A 13,785-nucleotide genomic window follows, 5' to 3' on the forward strand; every position below is an offset into this window, starting at 1 on the left:
CAGTTAAGTGAAGGGGACTGAGCTTGATTGTGGTGCGAGTATAAGGTTCTGAGAACGCATGCTTCGTGGCGGTGCGGGCCCGGCCCCGGAACACGTGCTTTGCAGCGGCACGGGCCCGGTCCAGCCCCACAATGCGTGCTTTGCGGCAGTGTGGGCCCAGCTCAGCCCTGGGCGCATGCGCAGCAGCGCAGCCCGGCCCCAGGCGCAGAAAGGAGCGAGAGAATGGGAGTTTCGCCTGTGCGGACAGTGCCATCGTGGGAGATGAGAGGGGAGCCCCCGAACACACAGAAGAGAAGGACAACTCTAATCCCGGGCAGATGGAGCTCGTTCAGCCCTGTAAGACCTTCCATCTAAAAGAAGGTCACTCTAAACACACCTACGTCCTGAGGACCTTGCTGCCACTGTCCAAGCTCGCTCGGCCCCGGCAGATGAACCTTAGGATTAAAGGGTGGGTTCAGTTCAGCGTATACTGTGGCTCATCTAAAAAATCCATTGCGCAGGCTCAAAGGCCCTACCTGCATTTGCAAAGCCCTGTGTCACCAGTGCGCTTGTAACAAATGTGGGTAGAGACCTTTCCCAAATCTTCGTTTGCGAAGACTGGCCATGATAAGGTTCTGAATCGAAGGGGCAGTGTGCAGCAAAATTGTTTACACTTTGTATTTTCTATACCAGATGTGGCAGAAGAGAGAGCTGGGGCTGGTCTTTTGTTCACTGGGTAGCCTATACTCTTTACCTGAAACACTGGGCCTAGCTGTTTTCCTTCCTTTCTCCACCTCCCTTGCAGTCGTTTACATACCACCTTTACTTAGCTTCCCTTTTGTTGTACGGCCTTTTCCTACCCCTCCCTTGCCTCACCTTGCCTGGCTTTGCTTTGCCTGCCCCTCCATTGACTTCCTTATCTTGCCTACCCCTACCTCTCTGTGTCTGGCCTACCCATACCTTGCCTTAGCTGGCCTACTTTTCCCATCCCTTGCCTTGGTTGCATACATACCTCTAACTCTCCTGGTCTTGCCTGCCTCTGCATTGCCTTGCCTTCTATAATAAAAAATAAGAAAAAGAAAATAGTTTATATAATAGTTTAAATAATAGTTTATATGTATAAATAATGCTTTTCTTTTTACAGTAGAACAGTATTCTGATACCAAACACTTTAGGTCTTAAACAACATTTACCAAACTAAAAAACATTTACAAAATATTTACAGAACTAAAACTTAGGAGTTCATTCAGTTCAGAAAAGCAGATTTTATTTTAAACAGTAGCACATACAGAAAACATTTTCAAAATATACATATATCATAAACTTCCTGTGATTTATAAATTGCTAGAATTATAACTGGAACCAGGCAGAGTTTCTGCATCATAGCCTTCCTATGAATTGGATGCTTACATGTGTCATTGGTATAGTCACGCAATAACTACTAGCAGCTCATGGAAAAAAACCCACTCAGCTTGTTTATTTACTATCTCCTGCAGGTTTCAGGTACCTGACTAAGTATTTTAAATACAGAAATGTTATTTTTAACAAGTGTAGCAAATCATGAACTTTAGGGAAATACTTTATGCACATAAATACAAATTTGAGTGATTGTATACATCTCTGCAGCATTTTGGTAAGGAAAGAAGACAACTTTTCCTAAAACTTTTCCCTTTATTAAGACACAGGACAAAGATTAAAATAATCAAAAGTTGCTTACATTTCTATATGTTTAAAAATACCATTACATTACCATTTTTCTTGTGTTTCACCAGAGCTTAACAAGTGCCAGAATTTGCTACATATAAATATCCTAACCCATCCACCATTTATTAATTCACTATAGAAATATTTTCTACATAAGTCTATCTGCTTAAAATACTACTTCAATATAACACTTTAATAGGAAAAAATCCCTACATCATCAGAAGATTCAGCTTGCAGATAATTTTCAATGCACTAAAACACAAAATGAAGCTGCTTAAATTATGGCAAATAACTTTGTTTTCTCATCTGGGGTGTGTGTTGTGTTTGAACAACATGTGCAAACAGATTAAGAATAAATGGTGATCACTTCACGTCCACTGCCTCGGACTAGGAGAACTCTATCCAGACCTTCTGTCAGAACTTCCAGAAACTCCATGTCTGCAATATCGTTAGGTCAAGGAATTTATTCAGAAGAGAAACAAAGTAGCCAGTAATCTCTCAGAAAGTCTAACATACAATGCAAAAATTGAGTTCGACATTTAATCAAGGAGTTTTTTCCTCTGTCACCTTTTACTGTCCCGTTACCTGGCTGGTCAAATGAAAGTGAGGCCTAACTTGGGACAAGTTCCTGGTTCTGCCATATAACCCATAGAAAAGATATAAATAAGAGATTTTAAAATGAGTTCAAAATTGAGAAATGCTTTATATTAATAAAAAACCCTCACCACTATCAATACTTTTTAAAACTTTCTTCGTGGAATCAAAGGTCATTTTCTTAAAGGCAAACTTACGTTTACCATGGTTATTAATGGTTACCCCAACAGGTAGACAGGAAACGGCACAATCACAAAAATCAAATTCCCAATTTCAAGAAATATGGAATCAATACAGTAGTGGATACAGTTTTCATCCCCTTTTCTGTTTTTAGGAGGTCCAGGCATATTCAGGAGAACTAGCTGAGCATGCTGTGATTTATTGAGCACTACTCCATTGAGCTTCACAGCAGTGTGCATTCTTCTCACATTTGACTGATTTCTAGCATGTGAAGAAATATTTTTAAGCATGTTATAATACTTACATATTTGAATTATACACTACTTATTTGAATTTATAAGTTTAATCTATAAGCACATAAAATAAACAATTTTCATGGACACCAGTATTTGTACACATTCAAAATAAATGAGAAAATGCAATAATTTGAAAAGAACATTTAACTCTGAAATTCAAAGAGTTCTAAGCAGATTGCCAAAATGCACACATTTTCCAGTTGTCAGTTATCTTTTAACAAGATGAATCAAAACCTTGTTTTCAACAGAAGTTAAAGTTCAGTCAGAAAACACTGAGAATCCAGTTTATGGACCTACACAAAAAAGTAACTGGATTTGTACAAGAATTTCCAAACAAGTAAATTACAGGCAAGCACTGTAAAGATTTATGTTGTACAGTACAAGATTTTACCCATGGTCCTTTGGAAACATTACTAAATTACTATAATCTGGTGAAGAAAATTCAGAAACACCATAGAACTTTGAAAACATTACTAGTTTTTCATGTCATAAGAGTAAGGCAGTAAGGACTGAACTGAAATTGAGCCTCTCCCCTTAAATTATTAACATTAACTAATGTTTTCCTTGTTGCATCTACAACTATAATTGTTGTAAATTCGTGCACAGGAAGAAAAAAATGCCGGGATTTCAAAGATGTCCTTATTTTAGTATTATTTAGTTGTTTTTTGGAACAAAAAGAAGTGTCCTTACAGTTCCTGAGAAACTGCTACCTGTGTAAAATTAGTCAAGACTGGAAATTCGCTACAGTGTGACACAAATATCCAAACTCTACCTTAGCCCATTTATGCAAAAGATCTGCTGCCCAAAAGTAGATGCTTTACAAACAAAAAATAAAAATTAAAAGGCATTTGGCCTGAAGTTTAGTGGACAATGGAGACCAGCCCTATCAACTTAATTGATTCTCTCCCCTCTGCTACCTCCAATCTTCCCCCCATGAGAGAATGACATTTCTAAAGCTGAGTTTATCAGTCCCTCTTGGGGGATCTTCTATCACAGAGGCCATCTATCCTAAGAACCAACTGTACAAAACCCATATATGGAACAGAAGAATGCTTGAAGCTCCATTTTGCAGAAGCAGAACTGCATCTTGAGAACACCAAAGAACTATGAAGAGAGGCAAGAGTGTGTAACTGAGATGTACAAATATTGAAGCTGAAACACTGTTCAACTAAAAATAAAATGCAGGACGTAAATTTGTGACAGAGGAGGCAAAAATTCAGCACTGAAATAAAGGCTCACATTGTGTACAATGTAAACTGAGGCTAACTAACATCAAGCACTGGTAGAACTGAAATCATACATGGTACACAAAGTAAGCTTCCTAAATTTTCATAAGAAGTTCAACTTGTTAAACAGAAAAAATTAGGAAAATGTTGAACTCTGAAAAAAAGAAGAGCAGTCAAGTGAGTTCCACTCAAGAGAAGTACTATCCCATTTTTGTGTGCTGTCATACCCAATGTATGCCTGAACTTGTGTTATTTCTACACCTGTACAGGTTGGCAGAAAGCAGGCAATAACTGACTTTTGATGAAACATGAAAGTTGCCTTTGTGAACAAATAATTCTTATTGTCCGAGTAATTCTATCACAATGGGGGGCTATTTTTCCAGAATAAAAATATATTCACTTTTTAATGTAGTTAATTAGAAAATTAAACATTAAACTGGTGCAGAGGAGTACTGTCAAGTTTTACATTTATATTGAAACTAAACCACATGTTTTGTTACTTACCTTGAATAGAAAGTTGATAATATTTAAGAGAACATTACCAAGTCACGATGATGAATATTTTTTTCAGTGATATCTGCTAGCTCACAGTATATTAAATAAGGAACAAAAGAATAAAGGTACTGCAAATTATGAGTTAGAAACATGCATACAATGTACAGGACCACAAGAAGCAGAGAACACAGTCTACGTTGCTTAAATGAAATGAAATTTAGACTTACAGATTTCCCCATTCTCTATGTGAAAGGGAAGCAAATGCATAAAAAAACAATTGCCATCAGGTACATTTTAAAGTAAACAATACTAATATATTGTACAGGCACACCAACTTTGAACTGTAATTTCTATCCCAACTACACATAGTAGTTTAAAAAAAAAATCTGGAATCTGTGTCTTGCACAGTTCTAAAGTAGTGATAGGAAATACTTCTTAGACATTAATGAAAAAAAAACCCCTAAGGATTAGAGTATAATGAAACCCAGAACAATGCTTTAGAGAATGAGAAAGATGATTTTTGGAATTTGCAAAAGGCAGACTGTTTCTAAAGAGGTCAAAGCAAATCCACAAAACAAATTAGGATTTTAAGGTGTTGATTTTAAGTATGTTTTCTAACTCTATTTTCTACAAGTCCTAGATTTAAGATACGTTTTCTTTAGATATTAAGATTTCCCCTGACATCCACAGTTTTGGTTTGGTCATGTGCAGAAAATAATTTAGGCTATGCTTCTAAGTGTATTCTTCCAGAAGTCAAAAAAATGTGTGTGTGTGCTTAAAAACACAAGATGAGGAAGCAAACAAGATGACTTCTTTCTGTCATTGCTCTTGTGTCTACTACATTGGTTTGACATAGGCAATAGTTCTTATCCATTTAAGAAAAAGTCATTAAGGAATATCTAAACAGGAAATACTTAATATAGCAAGACATACATATTTGCACAAGTTTTATAATGCTTTAATTTACAGAACAAGGGCTGAATGCCCATTTAAAAATCACCAACAACGAGCAAACAAACAACCACAACCCAAAGCACCCCCCACAACCAACCACAAAAACACCCACAAACCAACAAAAAAGCCACAAAACCCAAAACAACCCACACAATAAAAGACACCCAAAAAACATCCACCCAAACCCATAAGCTAAATATGTTGAAGCTAAATATATCTGTTGCCTTGGTACTCCTTCTAGTCCAACAAAACACAGGAAATAAGACAGGGATATATACAGTACTTTGGCACCCACAGGAAGACAGAAAAACATTAAGCATTTTAATATAGATGCTTTCTGGTACAATCCAGAAGTTGAGTTTACAATTTGAAATCTGTCATTTAAACTTCATTCACTACATTCTTGTGTATGAGTCTTTACAGTCACTACTATTCCACCCAAGTTCATGCAATTTTTGTTAGAATGGCATTTAACTGAAGCACATAAAGAGATTAATTTTTTATTGTTTTAAATAAACAAGAATCTCTTAAAAAACAAACCCTAGAAAATGACAAAAACAATCAAATAAAAAATCCCACACATTAAAATACACACAATGAAATACAAAACTCCCAACACCATATGTATACTTACGGTTTCATGTTGAAAACATCTTTAAAGCCAGACACATTTGAATCTTTGGTTTTATGCTTTTCAGCTGCAAACTTTTCTTTAGTCCAGGTCATTTGCACTTTTTCTGGCACAGCAGCAGCCACACTTGCTTCAACTGCTGGAGCAGAGTGCGAGGCAGTATTTCTATCATGGATCAGCTGGGCCTGGTTACAAATCAAATAATCATCCCAAGATTCAGCCAAAAAGAGCATTTGTAAATTACATATTATTAAAATTTTGAAAAGGAATTTCATAGCAGTGGAATAAAAGCTACAGAAAAGTCCACCTTATTTGTGAAACAAATGCAAGAGAGGTTCACTTCAGCATGACGTGAAACTGCTTGTAAAAATGTACTTATTTGCAGGATTACACCTGACCTGGAAGATTATTTTTGTAATGAACTAAAGTGAGGTTGAATTCCAGATGGTATTTTATTTTATTTACACCAAGGTGTTTTGCCAGTGAAAAACTTGAAAGCCAGTGCTCTCATTGTTCCCCAGGTAAGTTATTTTCTCAGATACTGCTGTAAACATCATCCATTTTGCATGCCTTTAGCTGAACTGAAGTCAGTATGGGACTTGCCATATTGAAGGCTAGCTATAGATTTAGATTATTAGGTTACACTATTTATGCATGCGAGAGCATACTACATAACAAAATCCAATCAATATAACCATGAAGGGACCTTCTCTTCCCTTTTAATAGTAGAAACTCGAATCAACTTCAAGAACTTAATATTATTCTTCCCACATGCCTATGCACTTCCGTGTTCTCCATTTTCCAGCCCCCTTGCTCCTTTTAAGAAAAAAGGGATGAAATATTTAACACATTATTTACTTTCTCTTGTAATACTTGGTCCATAGGTTTTTCTATTTGCATAAAATGGAATAAAAATACAGTACTTTTGACTCTTAAAATTATAAGTGAATTGGTATTTGGGCGGGGAGGATTCTTTCTGCAGTTTGGGGCTTTTTGTTTTGGAGGTGACATTTCTTTTTTCTGTGGTCTTGTTTGTTTGTTTGTTTTTTAAGATATTTAACAGTCCTGAAAGCTATTCAGAGACTTGATAAATCGTGAGTTGAAGCTCCTGTTCCATTTGGGAACCTCAATTATTCACACTAGACATACTTATGTCCCTCCACATATGTGATGATTCAGAAAAATCGATTTCATTCAGGTCAATCAAAAGCATGAATAAAAACCAAACAGATGAAAATACTACTTTTGATCTCTGAACAGCCATTCCTCTAATGATTCACAAACTGTAATTGCAGCCGGTTTTAAATGCCTTAGAGTTTCTCTATACTCCCTAAATTATTTCCCTAGTCCCTATCCTTGAGGATTTCCAAATCCTAGAGTTCAATTCTGAGCTTCGCATAAATATCTATTTGTTTGACGGTCTTCCTTTGGTGATTAAATCATGAGTCAAAACCACAAATTAGAAGTTACTGTAAATACAGTTCTATCATGAGAATGAAAAAAGCTAATGAATACATGTCAATACTGTAAATACCATTGCAGCAGTATCCAATGAACTAAACTTTCAAGGTAACAACCATAAGATGAGTTCTCCCACTATGCTTTAGTGGGAGACAATTTGCCATTTTTAGAAAGACAGTGAGGCCAAGAGAAATTCTAGACCTATAACACGTTTATAAAAATCCAAAGACAGCAAAAGCACATTTTTGTTAGTGCTGTTTTGATAACAAATTAAAATACATGAAACACATGCTGTTCTCATATGCCATGAAGAAAAGGAAACACAAAGGTATACAGCACTTCTACAAATTAGGCTACACATCCATAGATATGAGCAACACTTCAAGTGCACCCTAAAAGCATTGATTACATCAGTCCATTTCCTTTCAGAAATCCATGTGGAATGTAGTAATGACAGTTATGGGTTAGTAATGGCTTGCAAATAAGCATAGAAATCTCCTCAGATGACCTAGAATATCAATACGGTCTCCCAGAAGCTTCAGGACTTCAGTACAGGAACTATAAAGGAAGTCAATAGCTTGTGAAAGCATGAAATATGCTTATTAATGAAACATCTTGCTTCTGGCCCTTAAGAAAAACAGGCACTCTCAGAAACATGCTTCTTTCATGGAAAATAAGTGTGAGAAAGATAATGTAGTTCATGTTGCAGGAGCATCATCTAGAGTCAAAAAAAAAAGGGCAAGATAATGAAATTAGAAAAATAGTAAAATTGAAATTTATGAAGAACTGCTCCATAACAATGAGTCATTAAATTGTTCATGTGTAGTTCAGTTTGCAGTGGTGGCACTTCAAGTGTTGCAATGGGAAAATATGTCTAGCCAGCTCTATGTCCAACTACCTCCTCCTCTTGATAATCATTAGTCAGCAGTGCCTGGGCGTCTTGGACAATAGACAGTGAACTGGAGTAGCTTTTTCTTCTGATTGAGCCTCGAGACTCATCAGTGATGCTCTGAATCTGGGACAAAAAGGTTACCAGTGACAAAAAAAAGGTCTACAGAAAAAAAGAAGATGATCATATTATCTTTGTTTTAAATAGATGAGATATGATATCACACCTTATGAGGCTCTTTTTTAAATGTTCTCTTTACAGACATTTGTGAAAACATGAAGCCAAGTGAGTCCAGTCTATATGGGAAGCTCAAACATTCACTTGTTTGTGAGGGTCACATCCCTTCATATTTGTATATATTCAGATGGTTTTATTTAACTACAATCAAAAGTATTAAAAAATTTAAGCATGTGAGAAGGCTACTTTCCAACTCTAAAAACCAGAAGCAAATCAACCAAGTTTCTCAAAAAAGAAAACAAAAATCTGATGAGTTCCTGATCCCCAATTCTACACAAAATCCCAGAGGCAAGATCAAATTAGTTCTATTTTTAAAAAGTGACAGAAGAAGGGAGGGTGAGAGTGATGGCTCAGGGATAAAAGCATGCCTATGTGGGAAACAGCAAAAGAACACTGTACAGAAACAAATTCTCCTCTTTGAGAAGGTTTGAGCCTTGTTTGAAGGCATACATATACAAAAGTGAGGTTAAAGTGCTAATCTTGGTGGTAACAGGAAACCAAATTACACTCACTATACAAAACTGAAATCTCAGTTTATATTTGAATGTCCAAAAACAGATGATGAAAACAAAAGCAATGCTAATTTGAACTAGTGATACTTATGAAATAAATGTTTTGGAGGTCATCAAAAAAACTGGAGGGGATGTCTCAGCTCTTATTTAAGAGAAGATGATCAGATCTGGCACACTGAGTGCATATACTCAACTCACAGCTCCAGAGGAAGTGATGGCATAACTAAACCACATTTTCTGATGAAAATACAAAAGAACAAGGTAGATTTAGATATCCTAATCAGAAAAACAGATGGATGTGACTTTTATTCTTGGACAAGGCAGTAAGTATGTAGTCAAGATTCTTGGTATTATCAAGGATTCTACTTCAGACCATGAAATAAATTCAATGGTATTTTGAACATCTCAGATTTTACCCTGTCTGATATGAAGGAACAAACAGAAGCTATGATGGCAATGGTTACATGCAGATAAAATGAGTAATAAAGAAAGAAAAATAGAGGGAATAGAATCACTGTAGAATCACTTGATTAATAACTCTAACTCCACTGGAAAAATACTATTGTTCAATAAAGAAACAGTCACACTGAATAAGCTGTATAGAAAAGTTTGGGGTTTTACTGAAAGGATGTTAGGCAGGCTCAAACTAAGAGAAAACTACCATGACATGGATAAGAAAGAGAATTTACAGCAGGTCATTGCTATAGGAATAATAGGCATCTTTAGCAACCTTAAAAAATATCCTTTTAAGTGGAAAAATGAATAAAGCGAGAGGAGAGGAAAAATAAAAAGAAAAAACCCTAAAAAACCAAACTGATTGGACTTGTAGGATTAAAACCAAAAGGAAAAGCCGCAAGAAAAAAAATCTAGCTGTTTTACAAATGAGCAGTTAAACACAGTAGAGCTCTCTTATTTGGCATGGAAGGGAAACAGTTTTATGTGATGGCAAAGTCAGAGCATTTACTACCTTTTACATCACTAAAAAGCATTGATAATGATAAAATATTTTTTCAGAATGAAAAAATGAATGAAGGGGGTAGAAGTATAATAAGCCAAAAGAAAAAAAACTTAAAAGTTACAAATACTCATGAAAATACTGTTGCATGAAACTTGTTGCATGCTTTTGCATGCAAAATTGTAAGAACAGGGGAGGTTTGTTGGCCTAATTTTGCCTCCAGCTGATCCATAAAACATTTAAAATAATGCAGAAACTAAAAAAACAGTGAGATTTGAACAAATTTGTATTGTATTGTATGTATCATATAATATTGTGTGTTTGTAACGCATATGAGGAGTGGCTGAGGAAGCTCGGGTTGTTTAGCCTGGAGAAAAGGAGGCTCCCTCTATTCAGCTACCTGGAAGAGGCTGTAGTGAGTTGGGGGTTGGTCTCCTTTCCTGAGTAACAAATGACAGGACAAGGCCTTAAATTGTACCAGAGAATGTTTATATCAGACATTAGGAAAAATTTCTTCACAGAAATGGTTATCAAACATTGGAACAGACTGTCCAGGGTGGTGGTTGAGTTATCATTCCTGGAGGTATTTAAACGATGTCTAGATGTGGCACATTGTTTAGTGGTGGACTTGTTTGTGTTAGGTTAGTGGTTGGACTCAATTTAAAGGTTTTTTTCAACCTAACTGATTCTATGACTCCAAGACGAAAGCTCAGTCAAAGCTGATCAGTCCAGTTGCATAATCATGAACCTTAGCTACTCATGTCAAGTTTGGAAATGCTCTGAATATATTCCACACCGATGCTCAAATGTTTTGCTAATTAATACTTGCACCCATCTTGAGGAAAGGAAAACTCTTAACATCTGTTCAAACAAAAAATTATTTCTTTCCCCATATTACTTTAACCTTGCAAATGAAACCAGTTGTAGAGAAATACAGAATGCAATTATGAAAAGTTTTGACTAGTTAGAAACTGATTAGAAAGCACCACCAAGAAGTACTACTTTTGGACTTTTCACAGAACATCTTGTCAAACCAAAGTCCCTACCTCCCTTTCCCTTTCGTTCTTTGACAGCTGCATCTGTTTTAGCATCTGAGATCGCTGTTCCATCATAAGTGTCTTCTCATATGTGAATGCAGAAATATCGTTTTCAAACTGCAAAAGAAATCGGCATTAGAAACACCAGAAGAAAAGTACTACTTGGAAGAACACCATTTAGACAGTGTACCACATTCATTCAGTCCCGGATGTATTTATGGCATCAGAGTAATACCAAGCAAATAACTGATCAATTAATTCTGCCCTCATTTTTAAAGCTTAATCTTCAAACAGCAATTTCACACAGTAAAATCATATAACAATATGATTGCATTTTTTCCTAAATTTTAGGCACTTGGAACAGACTTTCCACTGTTTTTTTTTCCAACTAGGCTGTCAAGTGAGAAAGAGTTGAAAGCGCTTATTTAAACTAAGTCTGCATTGCTGCCACCTGAGCATGTGGGCACACTTGTTTCCTTAAAAACTGTCCAGAGGCACAAAAAAATACATTCTCTTTTCATCAGTGAGAAATGTTCACAAACAGAAGCAATTAGGAAGAAATTGTGGTATATATTCTCACACTGGCTCAAAACTAAAATACACTGTAAAAATCTCTAGCAGTCACCTGTGTTGTCACTGACTTGTAACATGCCTCTTACCCTTTGGGAGATCCTCAGGATTAAATATTACCCAGATAAGAAAAGAATAAATACTAAGTACTTCCTATACTGTATTTGCTCAAAATCCAACCAAGGCTGAGCCTTTTTACGACATTCTGTTTGCATTCTTTCAACTGCACATGCCACAGCATTTAAAGTTTTTATATTTAGTACTCTAAGCAAAGAACAATAAAATAAATTAAAGGATGATTTATCTTACTTCCTAGTTTAAAATACTAACTAAATTTTTCATTAGTAATTTTTTTCATAAGTAACTTAAACAATTCTTAAAATTTGCTTTATGGTTGATTAGCATGATAAATCTTTTTGATAGGTTTTGGTCATTCTAGGAACTAGTGGTGGTAGAAGTTTTGAACCAGTTGACTCATCTTTATCCCACTTCAGAATGAGTAAGAATTCTGGTGTTATCATGCATCTTATTTTGGACATTATGCTGGTCACCTTTGAGTTCTGGAAATGAAGTCCTTAGTTGCCAAAAAAAGTGGGTCTAGACAGACTACAGCTTTAGTCCTTTCTCTTTAACAGTTTATGACCCATATTTAAAAGAGGAAAAAAGTTACAAAATTATTTTGTCACTGACTGACTTGTGAATCTGTAGCTACACGGTCTTGTTGTTCAGTCCTGGCTGAGGCTGGCAACGCCAAAAACTGACACACTCCCATTGGAGCCTAGGGACTCCTTATTCCAGAGAGATAGTCATACAGCAGTTGGAGACATGGACATATCTTATCCTCTCTCATGACAGATGCCACAGTTTATTAGATTAAGCACATTCAGCCTTCCACTTCTAAACATTCAAGCTTTTTCCCTCCAGAATGAACTATCTCTATGGACTAGGTCTCATAAATAAAGTAAGCATTAACAAAAACCAAAACAGCTCAAACTCTCCTTGACAAACCCATTAAACTCACCACCACATACACTATCATTGTGACATGGTAAGATGCTTAACTTCTTGTTCTTGGTGGGACTGTAATCTTTCCATTTCTATATTTGGGTTAACACCTCTTCATCTGAAAAAAGCTAAATGGTTTACCAAGCTTAGACCCAGTTGCACCTTAAAAATATGTAGTAACATACCATTTCAACAACTTCCACTTGAGCATTCAGTCTAAGATGATATAAGAACATCTGAAGATCCTTCTTCATTTGAATGCTGTTATCATCCATTTGAGCGACAGTGAAGATACGCATTTTACATTTTCTCCAAACCTATAAAAAGATACATTATAACAATCTGTAACACTGTGATTGCTATCCACGCATAATTCTAACAAAGTGAAGGAGTATTTAATTGGAAATGCTTAGAACCATTCATTGCTAGAAAATGAAATCCCAGCCATTTTCTGCTGTCCTTGCCTTGTGCTGTCGAAGGAGAAAAGGCAGTAACATCAGCATACCACCATCATGAACAATCCACCATACATCTATGTTTCCTTCAGTAAAACGTTCTTGATTTGTTGGAAATAAGTCAATGTTTTTAGCCACCAAAAGTGCTTGCTGAGCTGCTGTTGTTTCTCGTACAGTATCTGCAAGGGAAAACAAGACATTTAATCACGAACTTCTAGTTTTCATTCCCAGCTTTTGTTTTTGTTTTAAATTCAGCAGCTTAAACAGTCCCAGTCCCAGAAGCTTAAACATACCCTGGGTGTCTTGGCTCTGGCCAGTACAGAGTTAGTTTTTGCAGTAGCCAGGAGGAGGTGTGGCTAGAACCCAGACGTTATTCTATACCACCTCACATCATTGCGAGGGCAGCGGGGAGTCTCTATCAAGGAGAAAGGGTTCCTTCCAGTCAAGTAAGCAGAGTGCTGGTTCTGAGCCAGAGGGAGGGGTTGGGTGGTGCTGGTTCTGAGCAGTAAGGAGGGGTCCGGTGGAACTCGTTCCAAGCTGGAGGGAGTGGATGGGGAGGAGTGACTGTGATCAGGTTGAGCTCCACAGTGAGCATTTTTGCATGT

At 36.5% G+C, this 13,785-nt stretch overlaps 1 protein-coding gene across 1 annotated transcript in view; it reads right to left on the reverse strand.

Annotated features, from left to right (window-relative positions):
- Window positions 1–1,090: 1,090 nt before the first annotated feature.
- The window catches only part of LOC127464993 (solute carrier family 12 member 7-like), a 29,258-nt gene continuing 16,563 nt past the window's right edge, over window positions 1,091–13,785 (reverse strand). Inside the window, exons 9-14 of the mRNA XM_051775471.1 lie at window positions 13,190–13,359; window positions 12,911–13,042; window positions 11,160–11,267; window positions 6,063–6,244; window positions 2,585–2,718; window positions 1,091–2,121 (exon numbers count right to left, since the gene is read on the reverse strand). Coding sequence (XP_051631431.1) covers window positions 2,030–2,121; window positions 2,585–2,718; window positions 6,063–6,244; window positions 11,160–11,267; window positions 12,911–13,042; window positions 13,190–13,359 — 818 coding nt within the window. The 3' untranslated portion in view covers window positions 1,091–2,029. The remainder of the gene's footprint in view (window positions 2,122–2,584; window positions 2,719–6,062; window positions 6,245–11,159; window positions 11,268–12,910; window positions 13,043–13,189; window positions 13,360–13,785) is intronic.

Source organism: Manacus candei, unplaced genomic scaffold, assembly GCF_025592945.1.
Source record: "Manacus candei isolate 608988 ecotype Guabito, Panama unplaced genomic scaffold, ASM2559294v1 h1tg000301l, whole genome shotgun sequence".
NCBI classification, from domain to species: Eukaryota; Metazoa; Chordata; class Aves; order Passeriformes; family Pipridae; genus Manacus; species Manacus candei.